General features: G+C 38.4%; 2 protein-coding genes and 1 long non-coding RNA gene across 23 annotated transcripts in view; 2 read left to right on the top strand and 1 right to left on the bottom strand.

Moving 5' to 3' along the window:
- The window catches only part of PTGR2 (prostaglandin reductase 2), a 21,078-nt gene extending 4,245 nt beyond the window's left edge, over nucleotides 1-16,833 (top strand). For 5 of the 7 annotated variants that reach the window (XM_086319768.1, XM_086319770.1, XM_086319769.1 and 2 more), the window contains 8 exons: nucleotides 688-806; nucleotides 7,815-8,006; nucleotides 10,559-10,729; nucleotides 11,759-11,968; nucleotides 13,311-13,432; nucleotides 14,536-14,623; nucleotides 15,357-15,396; nucleotides 16,277-16,833. In XM_086319768.1, coding sequence (XP_086175894.1) covers nucleotides 688-806; nucleotides 7,815-8,006; nucleotides 10,559-10,729; nucleotides 11,759-11,968; nucleotides 13,311-13,432; nucleotides 14,536-14,623; nucleotides 15,357-15,396; nucleotides 16,277-16,353 — 1,019 coding nt within the window. In that variant the 3' untranslated portion in view covers nucleotides 16,354-16,833. The remainder of the gene's footprint in view (nucleotides 1-687; nucleotides 807-7,814; nucleotides 8,007-10,558; nucleotides 10,730-11,758; nucleotides 11,969-13,310; nucleotides 13,433-14,535; nucleotides 14,624-15,356; nucleotides 15,397-16,276) is intronic. The other 2 variants (XM_086319774.1, XM_086319775.1) reach the window with 1 other exon arrangement.
- On the bottom strand, nucleotides 13,853-20,041 carry LOC147364028 (uncharacterized). Its single transcript, XR_015134016.1, has 2 exons — nucleotides 19,872-20,041; nucleotides 13,853-14,190 (listed from the first exon to the last, which is right to left on the bottom strand). It is a non-coding gene; the product is annotated as an uncharacterized LOC147364028 (long non-coding RNA).
- Nucleotides 19,389-20,041, top strand: part of ZNF410 (zinc finger protein 410) — a 42,143-nt gene continuing 41,490 nt past the window's right edge. For 9 of the 15 annotated variants that reach the window (XR_015134002.1, XR_015134006.1, XR_015134008.1 and 6 more), the window contains exon 1: nucleotides 19,389-19,448. The gene's annotated coding sequence lies outside the window, so the exon portion shown is untranslated. Of the gene's footprint in view, nucleotides 19,449-19,905; nucleotides 19,987-20,041 lie in introns of all 15 variants that reach the window. The other 6 variants (XR_015134007.1, XR_015134005.1, XM_086319706.1 and 3 more) reach the window with 1 other exon arrangement.

Below are 20,041 nucleotides of genomic sequence, written 5' to 3'. Positions count from 1 at the left end.
GAGAGATTTGGGCCTACGCTCCCTTGGTTTTGGTGTGTACCTAGTGTGTGGCCTGGGGAAGACACTTACCTTTTCTCAGTTTTAGAAAGAGAGCAATTCGATTAAAATGTCTGCATTCCGTTTTCGCTTTAGAAATTTGATGATTCAATGAACAGGAAGTTTTTCATGTTGATGTTTGATAGAAACCAAAACAATACTATAAAGCAATTATCCTTCAATTATAAATAAATTTGAAAAAATGAATAGGAAGTTTTGATAATAGTCATTTAAGTTTCTGTTTTCGTCTTAAAATGAAAAAGGATAGTTTACCAGTTTACTTTGGCTGATGTGGTGTTTCTGCTACCTGGTAAATTTTAATTTTCCTATTTAAAAAAAAGCTGGCTGTGCTTTTTTGCTTTTTGAAATCCTTTTTTAATTTTGTAACAGATGAGGTGATTTACCTGTTATCACTTAAAAAAGATTTTGACATTGACAGCAACATGCCAAAGGAAATTCTTGGAGAAAGCCAAGAGCAGTTGAAACTATTTGAAGAATTTATGCTGAGCTATAGAGAAATTTCAAAGCAATAGATTTATTCACATATGTATTTAGGGAGTGCTGTAAGTCCTAGAGTGACCATGTAAAGAATAATAAATAATTCTATGGGAAAGTGCCTTTTTGATTTTATATTTTTGTCTAATATTTTAGGAAAAAATGGTCATCCAGTGGCAGAAAATTTCCGAGTAGAAGAAGTAAACTTACCAGATTGTGTCAATGAAGGACAAGTACAAGTCAGAACTCTTTATCTTTCCGTGGATCCTTACATGGTAAGAATCAGGGTTTTGTGGCCTTGTGAAAATAATTTTATATCCATATTTTTTCGTGTTGCATCTGAATTTTATTCTATTTTTAAAACTTATTTATTATTTCTATTTTTAAAATATTTATTTATTTATTTTGACTGAGCTGGATCTTAGCTGCAGCATGCAGTATCTAATTCCCTGACCAGGGATCAAACCCAAGTTCCCCAGATTGGGACTGCAGAGTCTTAGTCACTGGACCACCAGGGAGGTCCCACATCTGAATTTTATTATATAATCCTCATGATTAATGAATATTTGAGCAATATATCTTGATACCTGTAAATTACAAATTACCTTTGTGTTTATTCCCTGGTGTTATTAAGGAATGTTACGGAAGGAATGTTTTCATAATAGTAGTGCATATGATTGGTCAGTGTCTTTCAGAAGTCCAGATCACTTCCTAGTACTAAGTAAAACTTGAGATAGTAAATTAAGATGGGAAATCCTCTCAGACTCTGTACAAGCTCTTTATTCTAGTAGGTCTCTTTTGAAAGGAACAAACTCACTGATGCTACTTCCAGATAAAGGAGGTTTATTGAAAAGAAATTATGTGTTGCCTAGGTCTACAGCTGAGAAGCCATCAGGCACATGAACTTAGGCTTCATAAACATGGATAGTTTTACTTCTTGCTTTCCTAGTGGATCCTTTTTGTTTCATTTTCTTGTCTATTACCCTGACTTAGAACCTCTAATACAGTGTTATAAGTGGCAAGAATGGACATCCTTGCTTGATCCTGATCTTAAGGGGGAAGCACTCAGTCTTTCACCAGTAAGCTTGTTGTTAGCTGTGGGATTTTTCTAGATGCCCTTTATCTAGGCTGAGGAGATTTCTTTCTATTCCTGGTTTTTTTATTGTTTTTATCATCAAGGGGCATTGGATAATTTTTATTGTGGTAACATGCATGTAAATATAAAGGATGCTATTCTAACTATTATTAAGTATATATTTAAGGGCATTACAGTATTGTACAGCCATTGGCACTTTCTGTTTCCAGGACTTTCTCATCATCTTAAACAGAAACTCTGTGCCCATTAAACAATAAAATCCCCATTAACTCCTCACCCAAAAGGGGGATTTGGATTTTGTCATATGCTTTTTCTGCTTCCATTGAAATGATTGTATGGTTTTTGTCTTTTAATCCATTGATATGGTTTATTATATTAATTGACTTTCAGATGTTAAACCAATCCTGCATTCTTGGGGGGAAAAAATCCCACTTGGTCCTGCTGTGTAGTTCCTTTCCTTTGATATGTTGCTAGATTTATTTTACTACTGTTTTGTTGAGGCTTTTTGCATCCTCGAGCTATTTCAAATCCTGAAAGATGATGCTGTGAAAGTGCTGCACTCAATATGCCAGCAAATTTGGAAAACTCAGCAGTGGCCACAGGACTGGAAAAGGTCAGTTTTCATTCCAATCCCAAAGAAAGGCAATGCCAAAGAATGCTCAAACTACCGCACAATTGCACTCATCTTACCCGCTAGTAAAGTAATGCTCAAAATTCTCCAAGCCAGGCTTCAGCAATATGTGAACCGTGAACTTCCAGATGTTCAAGCTGGTTTTAGAAAAGACAGAGGATAAAAAAAAACAAAACAAAAAAAGAAAAAAAAAAAGACAAAAAAGAATAGAAAAGACAGAGGAACCAGAGATCAAATTGCCAACATCCACTGGATCATCGAACAAGCAAGAGAGTTCCAGAAAAACATCTATTTCTGCTTTATTGACTATGCCAAAGCCTTTGACTGTGTGGATCACAATAAACTGTGGAAAATTCTGAAAGAGATGGGAATACCAGACCACCTGACCTGCCTCTTGAGAAACCTGTATGCAGGTCAGGAAGCAACAGTTAGAACTGGACATGGAACAACAGACTGGCTCCAAATAGGAAAAGGAGTACTTCAAGGCTGTATATTGTCACCCTGCTTATTTAACTTCTATGCAGAGTACATCATGAGAAACGCTGGGCTGGAAGAAGCACAAGCTGGAATCAAGATTGCCGGGAGAAATATCAATAACCTCAGATATGCAGATGACACCACCCTTATGGCAGAAAGTGAAGAGGAACTCAAAAGCCTCTTGATGAAAGTGAAAGAGGAGAGTGAAAAAGTTGGCTTAAAGCTCAACATTCAGAAAACTAAGATCATGGCATCCGGTCCCATCACTTCATGGGAAATAGATGGGGAAACAGTGTCAGACTTTATTTTTTGGGGCTCCAAAATCACTGCAGATGGTGACTGCAGCCATGAAATTAAAAGACGCTTACTCCTTGGAAGGAAAGTTATGACCAACTTAGATAGCATATTGAAAAGCAGAGATATTACTTTGCCAACAAAGGTCTGTCTAGTCAAGGCTATGGTTTTTTCAGTGCTCATGTATGGATGTGAGAGTTGGACTGTGAAGCAGGCTGAGCGCCGAAGAATTGATGCTTTTGAACTGTGGTGTTGGAGAAGAGTCTTGAGAGTCCCTTGGACTGCAAGGAGATCCAACCTTGCATTTTAAAGGAGATCAGTCCTGGGTGTTCATTGGAAGGACTGATGCTAAAGCTGAAACTCCAATACTTTGGCCACTTCATGTGAAGAGTTGACTCATTGGAAAAGACTCTGATGCTGGGAGGGATTGGAGGCAGGAGGAGAAGGGGACGATAGAGGATGAGATGGCTGGATGACATCACTGACTTGATGGACATGAGTTTGAGTGAACTCCAGGAGTTGGTGATGGACAGGAAGGCCTGGCGTGCTGCAATTCATGGGGTCGCAAGGAGTTGGACACGACTGAGCAACTGAACTGCACTGAACTGAAAGATTAACTTTCTGGACATGGTCTAAGACTCTGGCCCCTGTTTGGCTGTCCAGCCTCTCCCATACCCTTTGACCCTCGCCTTGCTGGACTTGATTCTTGTGTAACACACCAGTACGCCTTTTGGCTTAGGCCTTGCATTAATCATGTCTTTCTGTATTTTATAATTTGTCATAAAATCATTTTCTGTATTTTATGATGCTTTGACATCTTAGGGGCCTTGCTAATCCTGGAGAGACTGCCCCTCCCAGTGCTAGCTGATTTTTAGAGATAATAAACAATTTTCGTGGGACATACCTTTCATATGTAAATCAATCAACTTAAAACCCATATTTCCAGCCACTTCCTTCCTCTAACTCTCACATACCACATCAATATTTCTACCCCGCCCTAAATCACCCAAGGGCTAGGTGCCAGACAACTAGGAACACATCCATGAGCCAGAGCCCACTGAAATTATTCAGTCTGTCCAACTCTAATGTACCCAAGCTTGCCTACCCTACCTTACCACTCCTTTTCCTGGAAGCCTCAATAAAGAGTGGGCCATGCTGTCCTCTCCCCACTTTTGCCTCCAAACTCTGGTACTTTCCCATGTGGCCCTGTGTGATATGATATGCCTTTTCTCTACGGTATTATAATAAATTCTTCTTTCAAGGCAATTGTATCTATGTCTGTCATATTATAATAACTGATTAAAACAACATTCTGGGAACTTCCCTGGTGGCTCTGCTCCTGCCAGTGCAGGGACACAGGTTTGATCCCTGGTCCAGGAAGATCCCACATGCCTCAGGGCAACTAAGTCCAGGTGCTGCAACTACCGAGCCCATGCTCTAGAGCTTGAACTTTGCAGTAAGAGAAGCCACCACAGCTGGAAAAAGCCAGCATGCAGCAAGGAAGACCCAACACAGATACAAGTAGATCAATAATAATAAAAAAAAAACAAAATTCTGGGTACAAATTAAAACAAGCCTCCATATCTAAAAACTTCCTTTCCCTTTCCCTGACCAACCCCTCTTATTCCCTAGAAGCCTGCTTTATGCTTTAAAAGAGATTTACTTTGGCAAATCACCCTTAACCCTCAGACTATTCCTCTCTATTAGATTTTCTCAAAAATACCTTGACCTTCAGCATGTATCCCAGTTTTAATTAATAATTATTTAGTTATCAGATGTTTGTCTTCCCTAATAAGAACTTATTAAAACAGAGGTCTTATTTATCCCTGTATCTCCAGTGACTAGCATAAGTGCTTATTAAATATGAATTAAAAGAAGGAAGAAAATGACTTTGGTTGCTTTCACTAGACACTGTTCTTAAAAAAGCATAAGTGGGACTTCCCTGGGGGTCCAGTGGCTAAGACTCTGAGGCTTCCTGCAGGGAGCCTGGGTTCAGTCCCTGGTCAGGGGACTAGATCCCACATGCCACTACTAAGGCCTGGTGCAGCCAAATAAATATTTTTTAAAAAGCATTCTTTAAAAAAAAAGGACACAGGCATCTTTAAAGGGAAAAAAGGAATCTGCTGAGCATTAAATGATTGTAATTTTGTATCATTCCAAATTTATGACTGATTTTAATCACTATGTGCATATTATATTTTACATGGTTATATTTAATATGTATATACTATTTTGATTTCATATTTGTGATTTTATATTCATATCTTCATATGAGAAATTAGTCCAAATATTATTTTGCTGGTTGTATGACATTTTATCTTATTGACATCATTCACTTACCTATACTCCTTCCCACTTTTTCGATTAGCCTTAAGAATCAGGACTTGGTGTGGCCAGTATCCAATGGCTGTTATACTTGCTTTGAAGAATATATAGGGACTTTCCTGGTAGTCTAGTGGTTGAGAGTCTGCCACCAGTGCAGGGGACATGGGTTTCATTCCTGGTCTGGGAAGATTCCACATGGGGTAACTAAAGCCCGTGCGCCACAGCTACTGAGCCCACATGTGCTAGAGCCCACAGGAGAAGCCACCGCAGTGAGAAGCCCACACAACGCAACTGAAGAGTAGCCCCCACTCTCTGCAACTGGAGGAAGCACCCGTGCAGCAATGAAGACCCAGCACAGCCAAAAATAAATAAATCATTTCTTTTTAAATCTTAAAAAAAATTGAAAGGATATATGGGAGGGGCACACAAGCAGAAGTATAGTATATTCCCACAGGAGCTTTGGCATCAATATGCCGTGTGGTCATTTACCCTGGTGAACTGAACCAGACCATGTAGGGCCCCTTGATGGAGCAGACTTCCATCTCTTCCATCCCCTGGACCACACTGTAGACTTGTACATCTTGGCCTCCATAAGAGAGGAAAGAACGAGCCACAGAGAGGAAGAAAGCCTTAATTGCCTCCCAGAGAAGTCTTTAGCCCTAGTTCTATGGAAGGGTGTGGTGCTGTGGTGACACTTTGTCTTTGAATAAAGAGAACATCCATCTGAAGTTAGGGGGAATGATGTAGTACTTGGTCTGAAGTTTGATGAACAGCTGTATAAAAATTGTTTCATTTCTCTTTTGGGTTATTTCCATTGTGGAAGCAGTATTGCTCAACTGAAGAAATGAGTAGTATTATTGTCTATATGTTGCAAGTCTGTTTTCTATTAAAAATGGATGTTTTATAATATTATCAGCAACATGTCAGTGTACCTAATTTGCTACAACCCATTGACACAGAATCTTGTATTATGCTAGCATATAGGACATAAATTTCTTTAAATATTTAAGAGGGGCTTCCCAGGTGGCACTAGTGGTAAAGAACCTGCCTGCCAATGCAGGAGACATAAAAGACATGGGTTCGATCCCTGGGTCAGGAAGATCCCCTTGAGGAGGCAAAGGCAACCCACTCCAGTATTCTTGCCAGAATTCCCATGGACAGAGGAACCTGTCAGGATGTAGTCCATGGGGCTGCAAACAGTTGGACATGACTGAGCGACTAACACACACACAATCCACATGTCCTGTATACTTCAATAGTTTTTAATTCACTCACAAAGTTGTCTGTTTACCACAATCTAATTTTAGAATGTAAATTCTTTTTTTTTAAAGGGCATAGAATTTGCATAGAAGCTACACATATCCTCTCAAATACTTTAAAAAATCATTTATTTATTCATTTTTGGCTGTGCTGGCTCATTGTTGCTGCCCAAAGGCTTTCTCTGGTTGCAGGGTTAGAGCGGAGTTGTGTGGGGCGGCAGGGTGTTGGTCTACTGTTTGCTGGAGTACACAGGCTTCTCATTGCGGTGGCCGCTCTTGTAGTGGAGCACGGACTCTAGGGTGCTGAAGGCTTCAGCAGCTGTGGTAAGTGGGCTCAATAGTTGCTGTTCCTGGGCGCTAGAGCACAGGCTCAATAATTGTGGTACACAGGCGTAGTTGCTCCATGGCATGTGGAATCTTCTCGGACCAAGGATCGAACCCTTGTCTCTTGCATTGGCAGGCAGATTCTTTACCACTGAGCCACCAGGAAAGCTCCTTAAATTCTTTTTTACTTTATTTTTAAATTTTTATTTTATTTTTAATTGGAAGATAATTACTTTGCAATATTGTGATGACTTCTGCCATACATCAACATGAATCAGCCATAGGTATACTTATGTCCCCTCCTTCTTAAACCTCCTTCCCACCTCCCTCCTCATCCCATCCCTCCAGGTTATCACATAGCACTGGCTTTGGGTTCCCTACATCTTACAGAAAATTCCCATTAGCTATCTGTTTTACATATCATAATATATATGTTTCAATACTACTCTCTTAAGTCATCCCACCCTCTCCCTCCCGCACTGTGACTGTAAGTCTGTTCTTTACATCTGTGTCTCCTTTGCTGTCCCCTAAATAGGATCATCAGTACCATCTTTCTAGATTCCATATATATATATATATATGCATTAATATATGATATTTGTCTTTCTTATTTATTTCATTCTATATAATAGGTTTGAGGTTCATTAAATTCTTTTTGAATTTCATTTCTTGTTTTTTTCAGGATAAAAAATAACTAAAAGGAAAAGAGAAATGAGTTTTGATGTTTGACGTTTGATGAGTTTAAGATGAGTTTTGTTTGGCTAACACTGTACTTAATATTACTGAATTATATACTTCCTTTTAATCACTGGGTGAATAAGTAAACTGGTTCAGTATTATCAGACAGAAGTATCCCAATCTATGTTTCTTTTTTCAGCGTTGTAGAATGAATGAAGACACTGGCAGTGACTATATAACACCTTGGCAGCTGTCTCAGGTGGTTGATGGTGGAGGTGTTGGGATTATAGAAGAAAGCAAACACACAAATTTTATGAAAGGTGATTTTGTGACTTCCTTCTATTGGCCCTGGCAAACCAAGGTTATTCTGGATGGAAATATCCTTGAAAAGGTGATGTACAATATAAAGGATCTGATTTTTCTCTCTTGTTATTCCTTTGTGCATTTGATGTTCAGTTTTGTTTGCTGTCAGGGGAAAAATAAAAGCATATGTTTTCTTTTTAGATAGCTTCCAGAATGTGAAAAGCCTTTATTCCTCTTCCACTGTTGGCTATAACTATATATGGCAGTTCTTAGATTGCCAATGAATGATGTTGTTTTCCATATTTAATTCTCAAATTTTACATGTGTAAAATAAAACCTGAGCTATAAGCATCAAAAAATGCTTTATACTAAGAACCAGAATGCCCTTTATAGTTAAATGCTTGAAAGGTTTCCTAAGAAAGCTCCAATACTTGGTCCACTTGATGCAAAGAGCTGACTCATTGGAAAATACCCTCATGCTGGGAAAGATTGAGGGCAGAAGGAGAAGGGGCCGACAGAGGATGAGATGGTTGCGTGGCATCATTGACACAATGGATGTGAGTCTGAGCAAACTCCAGAGATAGTGAAGGACAGGAAAGCCTGTCATGCTGCAGTCCATGAGGTTGCAGAGTTGGACACATCTACGTGACTGAACAATAACAACAAGCAATTACCACTTGATTCAAGAAATCCATTTGGTTTGTGCTTGAAATTCTATCTTGTGGCAGAAATCTTGAGTTCGGTTTCTACTGTTTGGTTGAGTCATGTGAAATTACCAGTATTTGTCTGCTTTGACCTACAAAAACTGGCAGCTTCATGTAATTCAGCCTAATAATTGTCATCAAGGAAGTTACAGTATGTCTCTAACCTCAGTTTCCTCATGTGCAAAATGAAAACAATAGCTATCTCACCAGTGAATGTGAGAATTAAATTAAATTTAATTAAATTAGAATTGATTTAAATTAAATTTAGTTATAATAAATGTGATTAAGGCTTTGTAAAAAGCTTTATACAATTTTAGTATTTTTTATGATTACAAATTCTTACAGTTAGTTAAAGGTGGGTGTTAAGATACAAGTGATAGGGGAGACATTACACAATCATTTTATCAATGGTACTAATAAACAATGTTTAACTAGAAATTTCTAGTAGGAAGTGAAAAAGAAACATTCAGCGTTTCTAGCTTTCCCTGTCATAATGATATAATGGGAAATTGAGCAGTTGGGGAGAGCTTAAAAATGTTTGAGGAGTAGGTATTACAAATGAGGAAGAGGAATTCAGAAAGGATAGAAAAATGATGTTTACTAAACACAACTTATCTCACGATGTTTTTTTTTTACTGGCCTTACTAATAGATAACTGCTACCTACAGGATATATTTCTATGTCTGGAGAAGGAAATGGCAACCCACTTCAGTATTCTTGCCTGGAAAATCCCTTGGACAGAGGAGCCTGGCAAGCTCCAGTCCATGGTGTCACAAGAGTCGGACACAACTTAGCAACTAAACCACCAAACCACCATATTTCTGTATGTTGTACTGTAGACCTTTCTGTGTATTGTAGACTTTAATATCTCCATTACCTTTATCTACACATCAGACTTGACTGATAGCCATTTAAAACTGATTACAGACTGCCATTTTTTTCTTTGTGGCAGTTTAATTGCAAATCAAGGTGGTGAATCTTGATTACTTTTGGTGGTTTGTTACATTTTTAATCTCTAAAATTATTATAAAACTTTTATGGTAGAGAGTTTCTATATAATTTTTTTTTTCATTTTCCCTTAATGTTACAGATAAGAAAACAGACAGAAAATGTAAGAGATGTACAATTAACTATTGATTGGGCCTGTTAAACATATAAGTGTAAAATGCTGAAAAGCTGAGAGACCTCATTTTACTCTGTAATTAAACGAGAAGAAATTGTATCACACCTTCCTTATATTTTCATGAAACATTTGAAGTATCAGTAACGAGAACTGTTAAAGAGTTTGAGCTGACTTTTATATAGATAAGTGTTTACTCTGAAATTGCTCAGAGATTTTTAAACCTTCTAATTTTGTGTAGTGTTTTCCTGTAAAGTGTTTCTTCTCTTTTGATATATTTGAGACACTGGCAAGAAAGACTGAAAAATGGTTTACTGTTTATGTTGGGTTGTTTATAGTCCGCTTAAACCGCTTGAACTATTGTTACAAAATACAATGGAATGAAATTTATTATTACAGCAGAAATTTATTTTCTTACAGTTCTGGAGGCTAGAGGTCTGAGGTCAAGGTGCTGGAAAATTTGATTTCTGTTGGAGGCTCTCTTCCTGGCTTTCAGATGGCCCTATTCTCCCTGTATCCTCACACAGCATCCAGCCTTTCTTCTGTGAACTTCGGAGAAACAGATCTCTGGTGGCCCTTTGTCTTCTAAGGCCCTTAATCCTATCAGATTAAGGCCCCCTCCCTGATGCCCTCATTTTAACCTTAATTATCTCCTTAAAGACCCTATCTCCAAATAAAGTCACACTGAAAGAGTTAGGTCTTTAACATATGAATTTGGGGAGTTCATATTCATGAAGTCATAGGTTGTCTCTACTTTGTTGACTTAAGACAGAAATTCCTAATATTATTTTTTTAAAGGTATATATTTTATTTTAGGTAGACCCACAACTTGTGGATGGACACCTTTCATATTTTCTTGGAGCTATAGGGATGCCTGGTTTGACTTCCTTGATTGGGGTACAGGAAAAAGGTCATATAACTGCTGGATCTAATCAGACAATGGTTGTTAGTGGGGCTGCTGGTGCTTGTGGATCCTTGGCTGGGCAGGTAAGCTTTTGGAGAATTATCTGATTTTCTAAAAAACTGGTCATAACTGAATCTCTGGATCTGTGTATATAGTTTAAAATATACAGTTGAACAAATTTGTAATGTTATTTTACATATATTTGGTAGAAATGATATTATTGCATGCTTAGACTCTCTTCCTAACAATGCGAAAAATGTTGTAGATTTTTTATATTTTATTCTCTTTTAACCAAAAATGACATGGTAAATGCTGGAGCATTGCTCTAATCTGTATGAAGGAGAAAAAAATCACAGAGTACGTGTCTGGAATTCCATGAATTGAAAAAATAAATTTATATTTAAAAAATATCTTCAAATAAGAAAGCACTTGTTGGGTTCTAGAGGTAGGTTAATATATTCCCAAGTGACTCAGTGGTAAAGTATCTGCCTGCAGTGCAGGAGACGCAGAGACATGGGTTCAATCCATGGGTTGGGAAGATCCCTTGGAGAAGGAAGTGGCAACCCACTCCAGTATTCTTGCCTAGGAAATCTCATGGGCAGAGGAGCCTGGCGAGTTACAGTCCATGGGATTGCAAAAGAGTCAGACATGACTTAACTACTAAACAACAGCAACAGAGATATAAACATTATGATACAGTTTTATAAAGTACATTATTTTATGAATAGTAGCCTTCAAAGTGTGAAACCACAGAAACAAACATTTTATCTTAATAGTGATTTTAGTTCCTCACAGGCCCAAAAAATATTGAATTGCAAGATAGAGATGTTTTTGGTTTGAGTGTTCCTTTTATGAGCTCATCTTTAAATTGTGAGATTTTTAACCTTCAAACTAAGTCTAATTTTATTCACTCTTAATGTTTTTAAAAATGCTGTTATATCTGTTCTCAGTTCTTTTGGTTTCAAATTACCTTTCTTGAAAAGACTTACAAAAGCCTAAATTGTGATGAATATTTTCATATAGGTACTTGTATTATCTTTCATATTTTCACATTTTTCCACGTAAATTGTGACAAGAGAAAGTTGTTTAATTTTCAAAAATTTCTCCCCTAGATTGGCCGTTTGCTGGGCTGTTCGAGAGTCGTGGGAATTTGTGGAACACCTGAGAAGTGCCTCTTTTTGACCTCAGAATTGGGCTTCGATGCTGCAATTAATTATAAAGAGGGGAATGTTGCAGAACAACTCCATAAATTATGCCCAGCTGGAGTGGATGTTTACTTCGACAATGTTGGCGGTGACATCAGTGATACAGTGATAAGTCAGGTTGTTTTCTGATTTGGTTATAAATTTGAATGCTATATTTTATTTGATGTGATATCTTTTTAACTGATAGTGAGAAAAAAAAAACTTTATAAACTTGTAGGGTTTATGGTGAAAAACAACATGATGGTCAGTACTCTAATTAAGTGATACAGAAGAGCTTGATGAAGCTGTTTCCATTTGTTTGCAGATTTGCACTATGAGCATTAGTTTTAGTTCTAGCAATGTTATATTTTCACCTTTATTTTTGTGAAAAATTACAGTTGTATTATACAAGTGAAGTTCTAAGCTTTAACTCATTTCTAACCATCAGCTCTCAGCCATCGCCCTCTGACTTTGGGTTGGGAAAGGATTTTTATAGTTTACAGGTATTTGAATATTTTAATCAACAGCTTTATAATTTATCAACATTAGCTATTGACACTACATTGTCCTTTACTATATGTAAAATTATTTTCAACTGAGGTTAAATTATTTAAACCCAAAGAAATACTCTACCAATAATGAAGTAGCAACAATGATGACAATGACAACTAATGAAATTCTTTTACAGATTACCAAAATCTTATTTTTTACCTCTATATTCCTTTCAGTTCAGTTCAGTCGCTCAGTTGTGTCTGACTCTGCGACCCCATGGACTGCAGCATACCAGGCCTCCCTGTCCATCGCCAACTCCCAGAGTTTACTCAGACTCATGTCCATTGAGTCGGTGATGCCATCCAACCATCTCATCCTCTGTCATCCCCTTCTCCTCCTGCCTTCAATCTTTCCCAGCATCAGGGTCTTTTCAAATGAGTCAGCTCTTCGCATCAGGTTGCCAAAGTATTGGAGTTTCAGCTTCAGCATCAGTCCTTCAAATGAATATTCAGGACTGATTTCCTTTAGGATGGACTGGTTGGATCTCTTTGCAGTCCAAGGGACTCTCAAGAGTCTTCTCCAACACCACAGTTCAAAAGCATCAACTCTTTGGCACTCGGCTTTCTTTATAGTCCAACTCTCACATCCATACGTGACTACTGGAAAAACCTTTGGGGTAGATTTATTTGCTAGCTAATTAAAACTCTTTGATACATATACTGGGTGAGTCTTTAGAGCAAAATCAATTAATTGGCATTAAGGGATTAAATACTATAGGGAATTCCTTATAGTATTTAGTCCTAATCCACAGTGTTGTTAGGACTGTGCACTTTCACTGCCGAGGGCATAGGTTCAATCCCTGATATGGAAACTAAGAAAAAAGATTAAATACTAGAATCAAGGAGGCTTTCATTGAGGCAGCCATAAGATCATTAAATACAGGGAAGGTATATATCTTAAGGTATAATCATCAATTTTCTCTGAACAGATGAATCAGAACAGCCACATCATCCTATGTGGTCAAATTTCTCAGTACAACAAAGATGTGCCTTATCCTCCTCCACTACCCCCTGCTATAGAAGCGATCCAGAAAGAAAGAAACATCACAAGGTATGTTCTACACTTTCCCTATATTACCAGATTCAATAGGTTTAAAGATCACAGATGGGTTCAGGATGGGGAACACACATATGCCCGTGGCGGATTCATGCTGATGTGTGGCAGAACCAATACAAATATTGTAAAGTAAAAAAAAATAAATAAAAATAAAAAAAAGAATATACAAAAAATTAATAAAATGATGTATTTTGCTTTTAGACTGTAAAAAAATAAAGATCACAGATGTATAGGAAATATATTGTTCTTCATATATAATTGTTTCCTATTATATAAAATTTGAAAATGTACATTTTAAGGTGGTTCAGTATTTAGGTTTTGGTTAACTAGCTCCCTGGCAGAAAACTTTTTGAAAAATGCACCTGTTCAGTCCATCTTTTTTTTGTGAATGTTAGAAATTCAACTCATATTGGCTTAAGTGCAAAAGACATTTATTGGTTCATGTATTGAGAAGTTCAATATTAGTACTGGCTTAGATTTGGCTGGGTAAAAGGTTTGCATAGTGGTGTCCAGACTCAGTTTTTCTTCACCCTGGGCTGTGCTTTTTTCTGGGTTGGTGTGGCTCCCTGCGGACTCCCCTCTTGCAGTAGCAACAGGATGACTGTAATCTTTGCTCTTGCATTTCACCAGGTTAGCAATCCAAGCAAAAAGAGAATAGTTCTCTTCTTGCAGTTTTATCAAGTCCCAAAGCTGATAAGTATTGGCTCAGACTGGCCTGGCTTTCATCGCATGAGGGTAGGGAAAGATGCAACCTACAAAGTAAAACCACAGTGTTAATACTACATGAGACTGTCGATCCTGAGCAGACAAAACAATAGAACTCCACTATATGTATGCTTGACCCACTCCAGTGTTCTTGCCTGGAGAATCCCAGGGATGGGGGAGCCTGGTGGGAGGCTGTCTATGGGGTCGCACAGAGTCGGACACGACTGAAGCAACTTAGCAGCAGCAGCACGATACGTATGCTTGTAATTGCACCTAAAGCTCTATTTGACCAGACTCTATGTAATTAACACATTTTTGAATTCAGGAATGATTTGATATGAGCTTTTTCCCTCCCTAGTCTCTGATCATTATCATTTTCTTCCCCACTACAGAGAAAGATTTCTGGTGTTAAATTATAAGGATAAATTTGAGTTTGGTATTCTCCAACTGAGTCAGTGGTTTAAAGAAGGAAAGCTAAAGGTAGAACTTGCTTCTATTCTTGATCAATATCATTCTTCCTGCTACTTGATATGCTTTTGTATTATTTGAGTTTAATATTAGTTTCATAATAAATATTTATGTAAAATAAAAGTATACTGAATATCATAAATTAACTTTACCTCCCAGAGGAGTATAATGCTCCTGATTGAGAAACCTTCTCATCATTCCCTTTATTTAAATTTTATTAAACTTTACTTTTCTTAGATTATAGGTTTTTGTCTTTTCTAAATTGTAATATTCATTAGCAAATATTTATGGAATATTACTATGTGTTAGAAGTTGTTCTTTCTCAAAAATCTTTTAAGCATTTCTTAGTACCTCTCCACCACCCTACAACCTGCCCTTCTTGTGGTTGAAAATCAGCAATTATCAATCTGAGGTCCAGAGACCCCTGACCTAGGATGTTCTTGAAACATGCAAATGATAGGCAAAGGTGTATGTGTATGTGTGCTTATATAGTTTGTTTTTTGAAAAGAGGGCATACAGCATATGACATATAACTGAAGATTAGACAGTGGGAAAATAGGATTGTATTAATATTTTAAAAAATCAATTGATAGGAAACTTTTCTGATCTAGCTATATAAAATGAAAAATATCTATTTTTAGACAGAAAGTGCTAAATAATATTGCTGCCTTTTGCAAAAATGTAAACCATTAAGTAGAAACACTGAAGTCTGAACAATATAAAATATACCTATTTCGATTTATAGATCAAAGAGACTATGATAAATGGATTGGAAAACATGGGAGGTAAGATGAATGTAGATTCATTTACTATACACATCTGTTCAGCACAAATACTGTCTTTTTTCTTTTAATTCTTTTCAGTTGTTTTTTTCTCTTTTGAATCACATTTCTTTCCTGTGAAACCTTAAATATCTTAAACTCTATGAAAGTTCAACTTAGTGGTATTTAAGAGCTATTTTTTTCTCATTTCAAATTATAAAATATTTCTTTGTTTTTGTAAATAATTATTAAAAATTTTAAGAATTGTGAAAGTTATCTAGCCTCTAGGTAACTTTCTCAGATTGAATGGTTCTAAGTCATCAATCATAAGATTACATTAAGCAGATTTTCAGTATTTGGACTTCTTTTTTTTGGCTAACATACAGATTTCAACAATCTTTTATTTTAAATGAAGAGAATTAAATCAAACTGTTAATTTTTCCTTTTTAAGAAGAAGATCTAATGTATTTGGTTAATGTGTTTACCAAACTGAAATATAAAATTCACTCACATGATAGATGTTCATTTCACTTACTTAGTAAAACTTTATGATTAGATTTCTAATATTTTTTAAGCTATTACAATTGTTTTTTCTGACATTTATCCTCATACTTATTTTGCTGTAGTCTTCAGACTCTGTAACATTGAACATGGATGTAGACACCAATTAAACATTTATAGTTTGGGTAAAAAACACATTTTTAAGATGTTAATTGGGTTGATTTGTCCTGTAACTTTGGTAGCAGTTTTACTAGCGGTTTCTTTTCATGAAAGTTTCCTTCAGTACTTAAAATCATCAAAGAAATTATTCACATTAATCATATATGTGCCTGGTCTATTGACAAACATGTATGATGGTGACATTATGTTGTCAGATAACTTCGTTTTTTTTTTTTCTTTCCAGCTGCATTCCAGTCCATGATGACAGGAGGTAACATCGGAAAGCAGATAGTTTGCATTTCAGGAGATACTTCTTTGTAATCTCCATAAACATCTTCATCAAGGAAATACATGGATTTCTTTCCATTCTGCTGAAAGATTTCACGATACATTAAAAAACCCTTAAGAGTATAGATCGCTTTGCTTTAAATGTGATAATAGGTGATATTTTCTTAGTTGCACAACATAATTCACGCCTATATCTTCAATATCATATATTTACTCTACATCCTATATGACTATTTACTATAATAGATTGATGTCAACATGACCTATTTTTCCTTCTTTTGCTAAAACTAATAATACATGAAATTTTTATCAGATATTCAGAAACTGTTGGAGATTTAATGTAACTTTAATAGATCATACAAAATATTTTTTAATAGTTTTTATAACTTTATAATGTTTGTTTAAAATAGAATACTTGAAAAGACACTTACAAATATGTATTCATTTGGAAATGCTTTACGTAATTCTTGAACTGTAGCTTGATGCAAGAATAAATAGGATAGTGTTTCCATATTGTGTTGATGGAAAAGGGACTTAATGGCAGGGTATGTGTGTGTGCAGGAGTTGGGGGAAATTCAGAGCTTGTGGAACAGTTTTTGGAGTAGAATAGAGGCTTTGTGTCAGAAGTAGTATAAGTTAAATAACTGAGACTGGTTAGGTTGATGGAGGGACTTACTACAGAAGATGATCTATTTGTGTTTTGCCAAGTAGTCCACAGTATAGCCTAAAAACCCAAATCTATATTGATAAAAGCCTATGTTTATTTTAGGTTAGTAGGCGCATACTATCAAATAGTTACAAAGATTTCAAGAGAAATAGGTATAGACATCACTTCAAGTTTTAAGTGATGAAAAAGATTTAAATACAACTTCAAAAAATGATAGAACTGACTGAGCAAAAGTAACAAATGGTTGTAAACATGCATGTTCAGGACCTATTAATGTATCTCTATATAAGAGCATTTGTTTTATTCATTGTAATCAACCCTTTAATACAGTAAAATTGAGGGTTTTTTTTTAAGTGTTGTGCTGGTTTATGGTCAGCAGTTTACAAACTGTAGTATGCTTTTGTGTAGATTCGAACTGTGTTGTATCAGTCACTCCAGTTGACCTCAGTGGCCTTCAGCTCTTTCTGTTGTATATACTTTTCCATTTCATCTCCATAGAGAGCTTCATCTCTTGTCTAAGTGTTGATAACTCCTAAATCTATCTTATTTCCAGTCTCTTGAGCTAGGTAGGCCCTTCCCTGGTGGCCCAGACAGTAAGGAATCTGTCTGCAATGCAAGAGACCCTGGGTTCGATCCCTGGGTCAAGAAGGTCCCCTGGAGAAGGGAATGGTAACCCACTCCAGTATTCTGCCTGGAGAATTCCATGGACAGAGGAGCCTGGCAGGCTATAGTTCATGGGATTGCAGAGTCAGACACAACTGAGCGACAAACACTTTCACTTCCCAAGTAAATATCCCACTTTCTCTTTAGAAGAACAGCTATGACAAACCTAGACAGCATATTAAAAAGCAGAGATGTCACTCTTTTGACAAAGGTTTGTATAGTCAAAGCTATGGTTTTTCTAGTAGTCATGTAAGGATGTGAGAGCTGGACAATTAAAAAAGGCTGAGTGCTGAAGAATTGACACTTTCCAACTGTGGTGCTGGGGAAGACTCTTGACAGTCCCTTGGACAGCAAAGAAATCAAACCAATCAATCCTAAAGGAAATCAACTCTGAACATTCATTGGAAGGACTGATGCTGAAGCTCTAATACTGATGTGAAGAGCCGACTCATTGCAAAAGACTCTGATGCTGGGAAAGATTGAAGGCAGAAGGAGGACAACAGATGATGAGATGGTTGGATGGCATCTCCGACTCAATGGACATGAGTTTGAGTGGACTCCAGGAGATGGTGAAGGACCAGGAAGCCTGGTGTGCTGCAGCCCATGGGGTCACAGAGAATCTGACAGAACTGAGCGACTGAACAACAAGAACCCCATAGGCACCTGGGATAGATAAACTCGGCTTATCTAAGGAGGAAATAACCTTCCCTTGAAAGGTGTTGCTTCTTTTCAAATCACCATCCTTTGTGTAGGAAACTACTGGTTTCTTCAACTCTGTCTCTATTCTTGAAAACGCCCTTCTTAGAAAATGGCTTTTATTCCCAGGTGGCTCAGTGGTAAAGAAACTGGCTGCTAATGCAGGAGATGCAGGTTTGATCCCTGGGTGGGGAAGATCCCCTGGCGAAGGAAATGGCAACCCAATCCAGTATTCTTGCCTGGAGAAGCCTGGGGGGCGGGGGGGAGCTACAGTCCATGGGGTCGCAAAAGAGTTGGACGTGGCTGAGCACGCTGGCACACCACTATCTTAGCTGAGTCTCTCCATCCTTTGGGACCCAGCAAGTATTCAAAAATTACTAATCTCAAAAACTCAAGTCAGACACATAAAGCTCTAAATTGTGGCATCAAGCCTGAAACTCAAGGGTTCTAGCCCCCTGTGGACATCCGAGAGCTCTTTACATCCGAATGTACTGACGGAACGAAGACTAGGGAATCCACATTTCAAAAAGAAAGTTATACACCTGAGTCTCAATTTTTTTACCCCGCCCGGTATGCAATGCAGAACTATTCTGGAAGTTCCTTCTTAAGTTCCACTTAAGCTTCAAAGTCCTCTCCACTGAGAGAACTGATAAATGTTTAAGTAGTGATCTTTTCTTTCTCGCTTGCCTCCACTGCAACCTGTACTGATCTCAGCTGACAGGAAAAACTACCCCGTCCGTTGCAGCAGGGAAGCAGTGACGTCACGACTAGAATTGACTGACCCCGTTTTTTCGGGCTTCGCAGACCACGGAGCTACAAAGGCCGAAAGGGAATGAGTGGGAGGCGGGAGAGCGCAGATCCTACCCTCACAGAGCCAAGCCCTGCGCTACCAGCTTGGCCCGCGCAGGCCTGAGGCCACCGGGCGGTAAACCTCTTCGGCTATACGGTCGCGGGGCTGGGAGGCAAGCGAGTGGGTGTGTGCGTGGGGGCGGCCAAACTTCCTGTCCCGCGCTTGAACTGCTTCCGGCAAGAGCCGGAAGACGCTCTGTGTGGACAGAATTCGGGACCGACTGACTGACGGACTGCTGCCCGGGACTGGAAGGTGAGTTCTCGGGTGGTCCTGACCACACCCGCTCGGTTGGGTGGTCTCCGAGAGGGAGGAAGTCAGCGCCGGCTTCTCGGGGGCGCGGGCCGAGTTTGTCCCCGGAGAGGACCGGGAAACCGCCCCCGGGGCACCCCACCCGGATCTGGAGCGGCGGATCTGAAGCCCTACGGCTTCGGCTTTTCTCCTCGAGGGCTTCTGGGGCCGGTGTTTCCGCTCCTTTACTTGGTTTGGGGGCCAGGGACATGGGGACAAGACCGACCTGAGAAAGCTAGAGTCAGCGAGTGCCCTGGGCGGGGGCTCCCAGACTGCACCCGCAGCGAGGCCCGCCCGCCACCCTTGGGGCCCTTCACTAGGCCGTTGTAATCGGGGAACGATGATGCCAGGGCGACTCTGCCCTGGATATTTCAGCCCCAGATCTACCTTCTTTTCCCATATGTCCACTTTCTGGGACTAGAAGAAGGAAGACTGCCGACTCGGAGGGGCTGGGCCGCCGGTTTCTCCTTCGCGTGTCATTTGAAGGCGAGGGTGTGGAGCTGTGAGTGTTTACCGCCTGTATTCGTTTCGCAGTTTCTATTTATCCTCTGAAGTCT

Source organism: Bos grunniens, chromosome 10 (genome assembly GCF_055505025.1).
Source record: "Bos grunniens cultivar Pamir isolate PY7600 chromosome 10, Bosgru_T2T1.0, whole genome shotgun sequence".
In the NCBI taxonomy this organism is placed as follows: Eukaryota; Metazoa; Chordata; class Mammalia; order Artiodactyla; family Bovidae; genus Bos; species Bos grunniens.
This window is presented reverse-complemented; position numbering and strand designations above follow the sequence as displayed.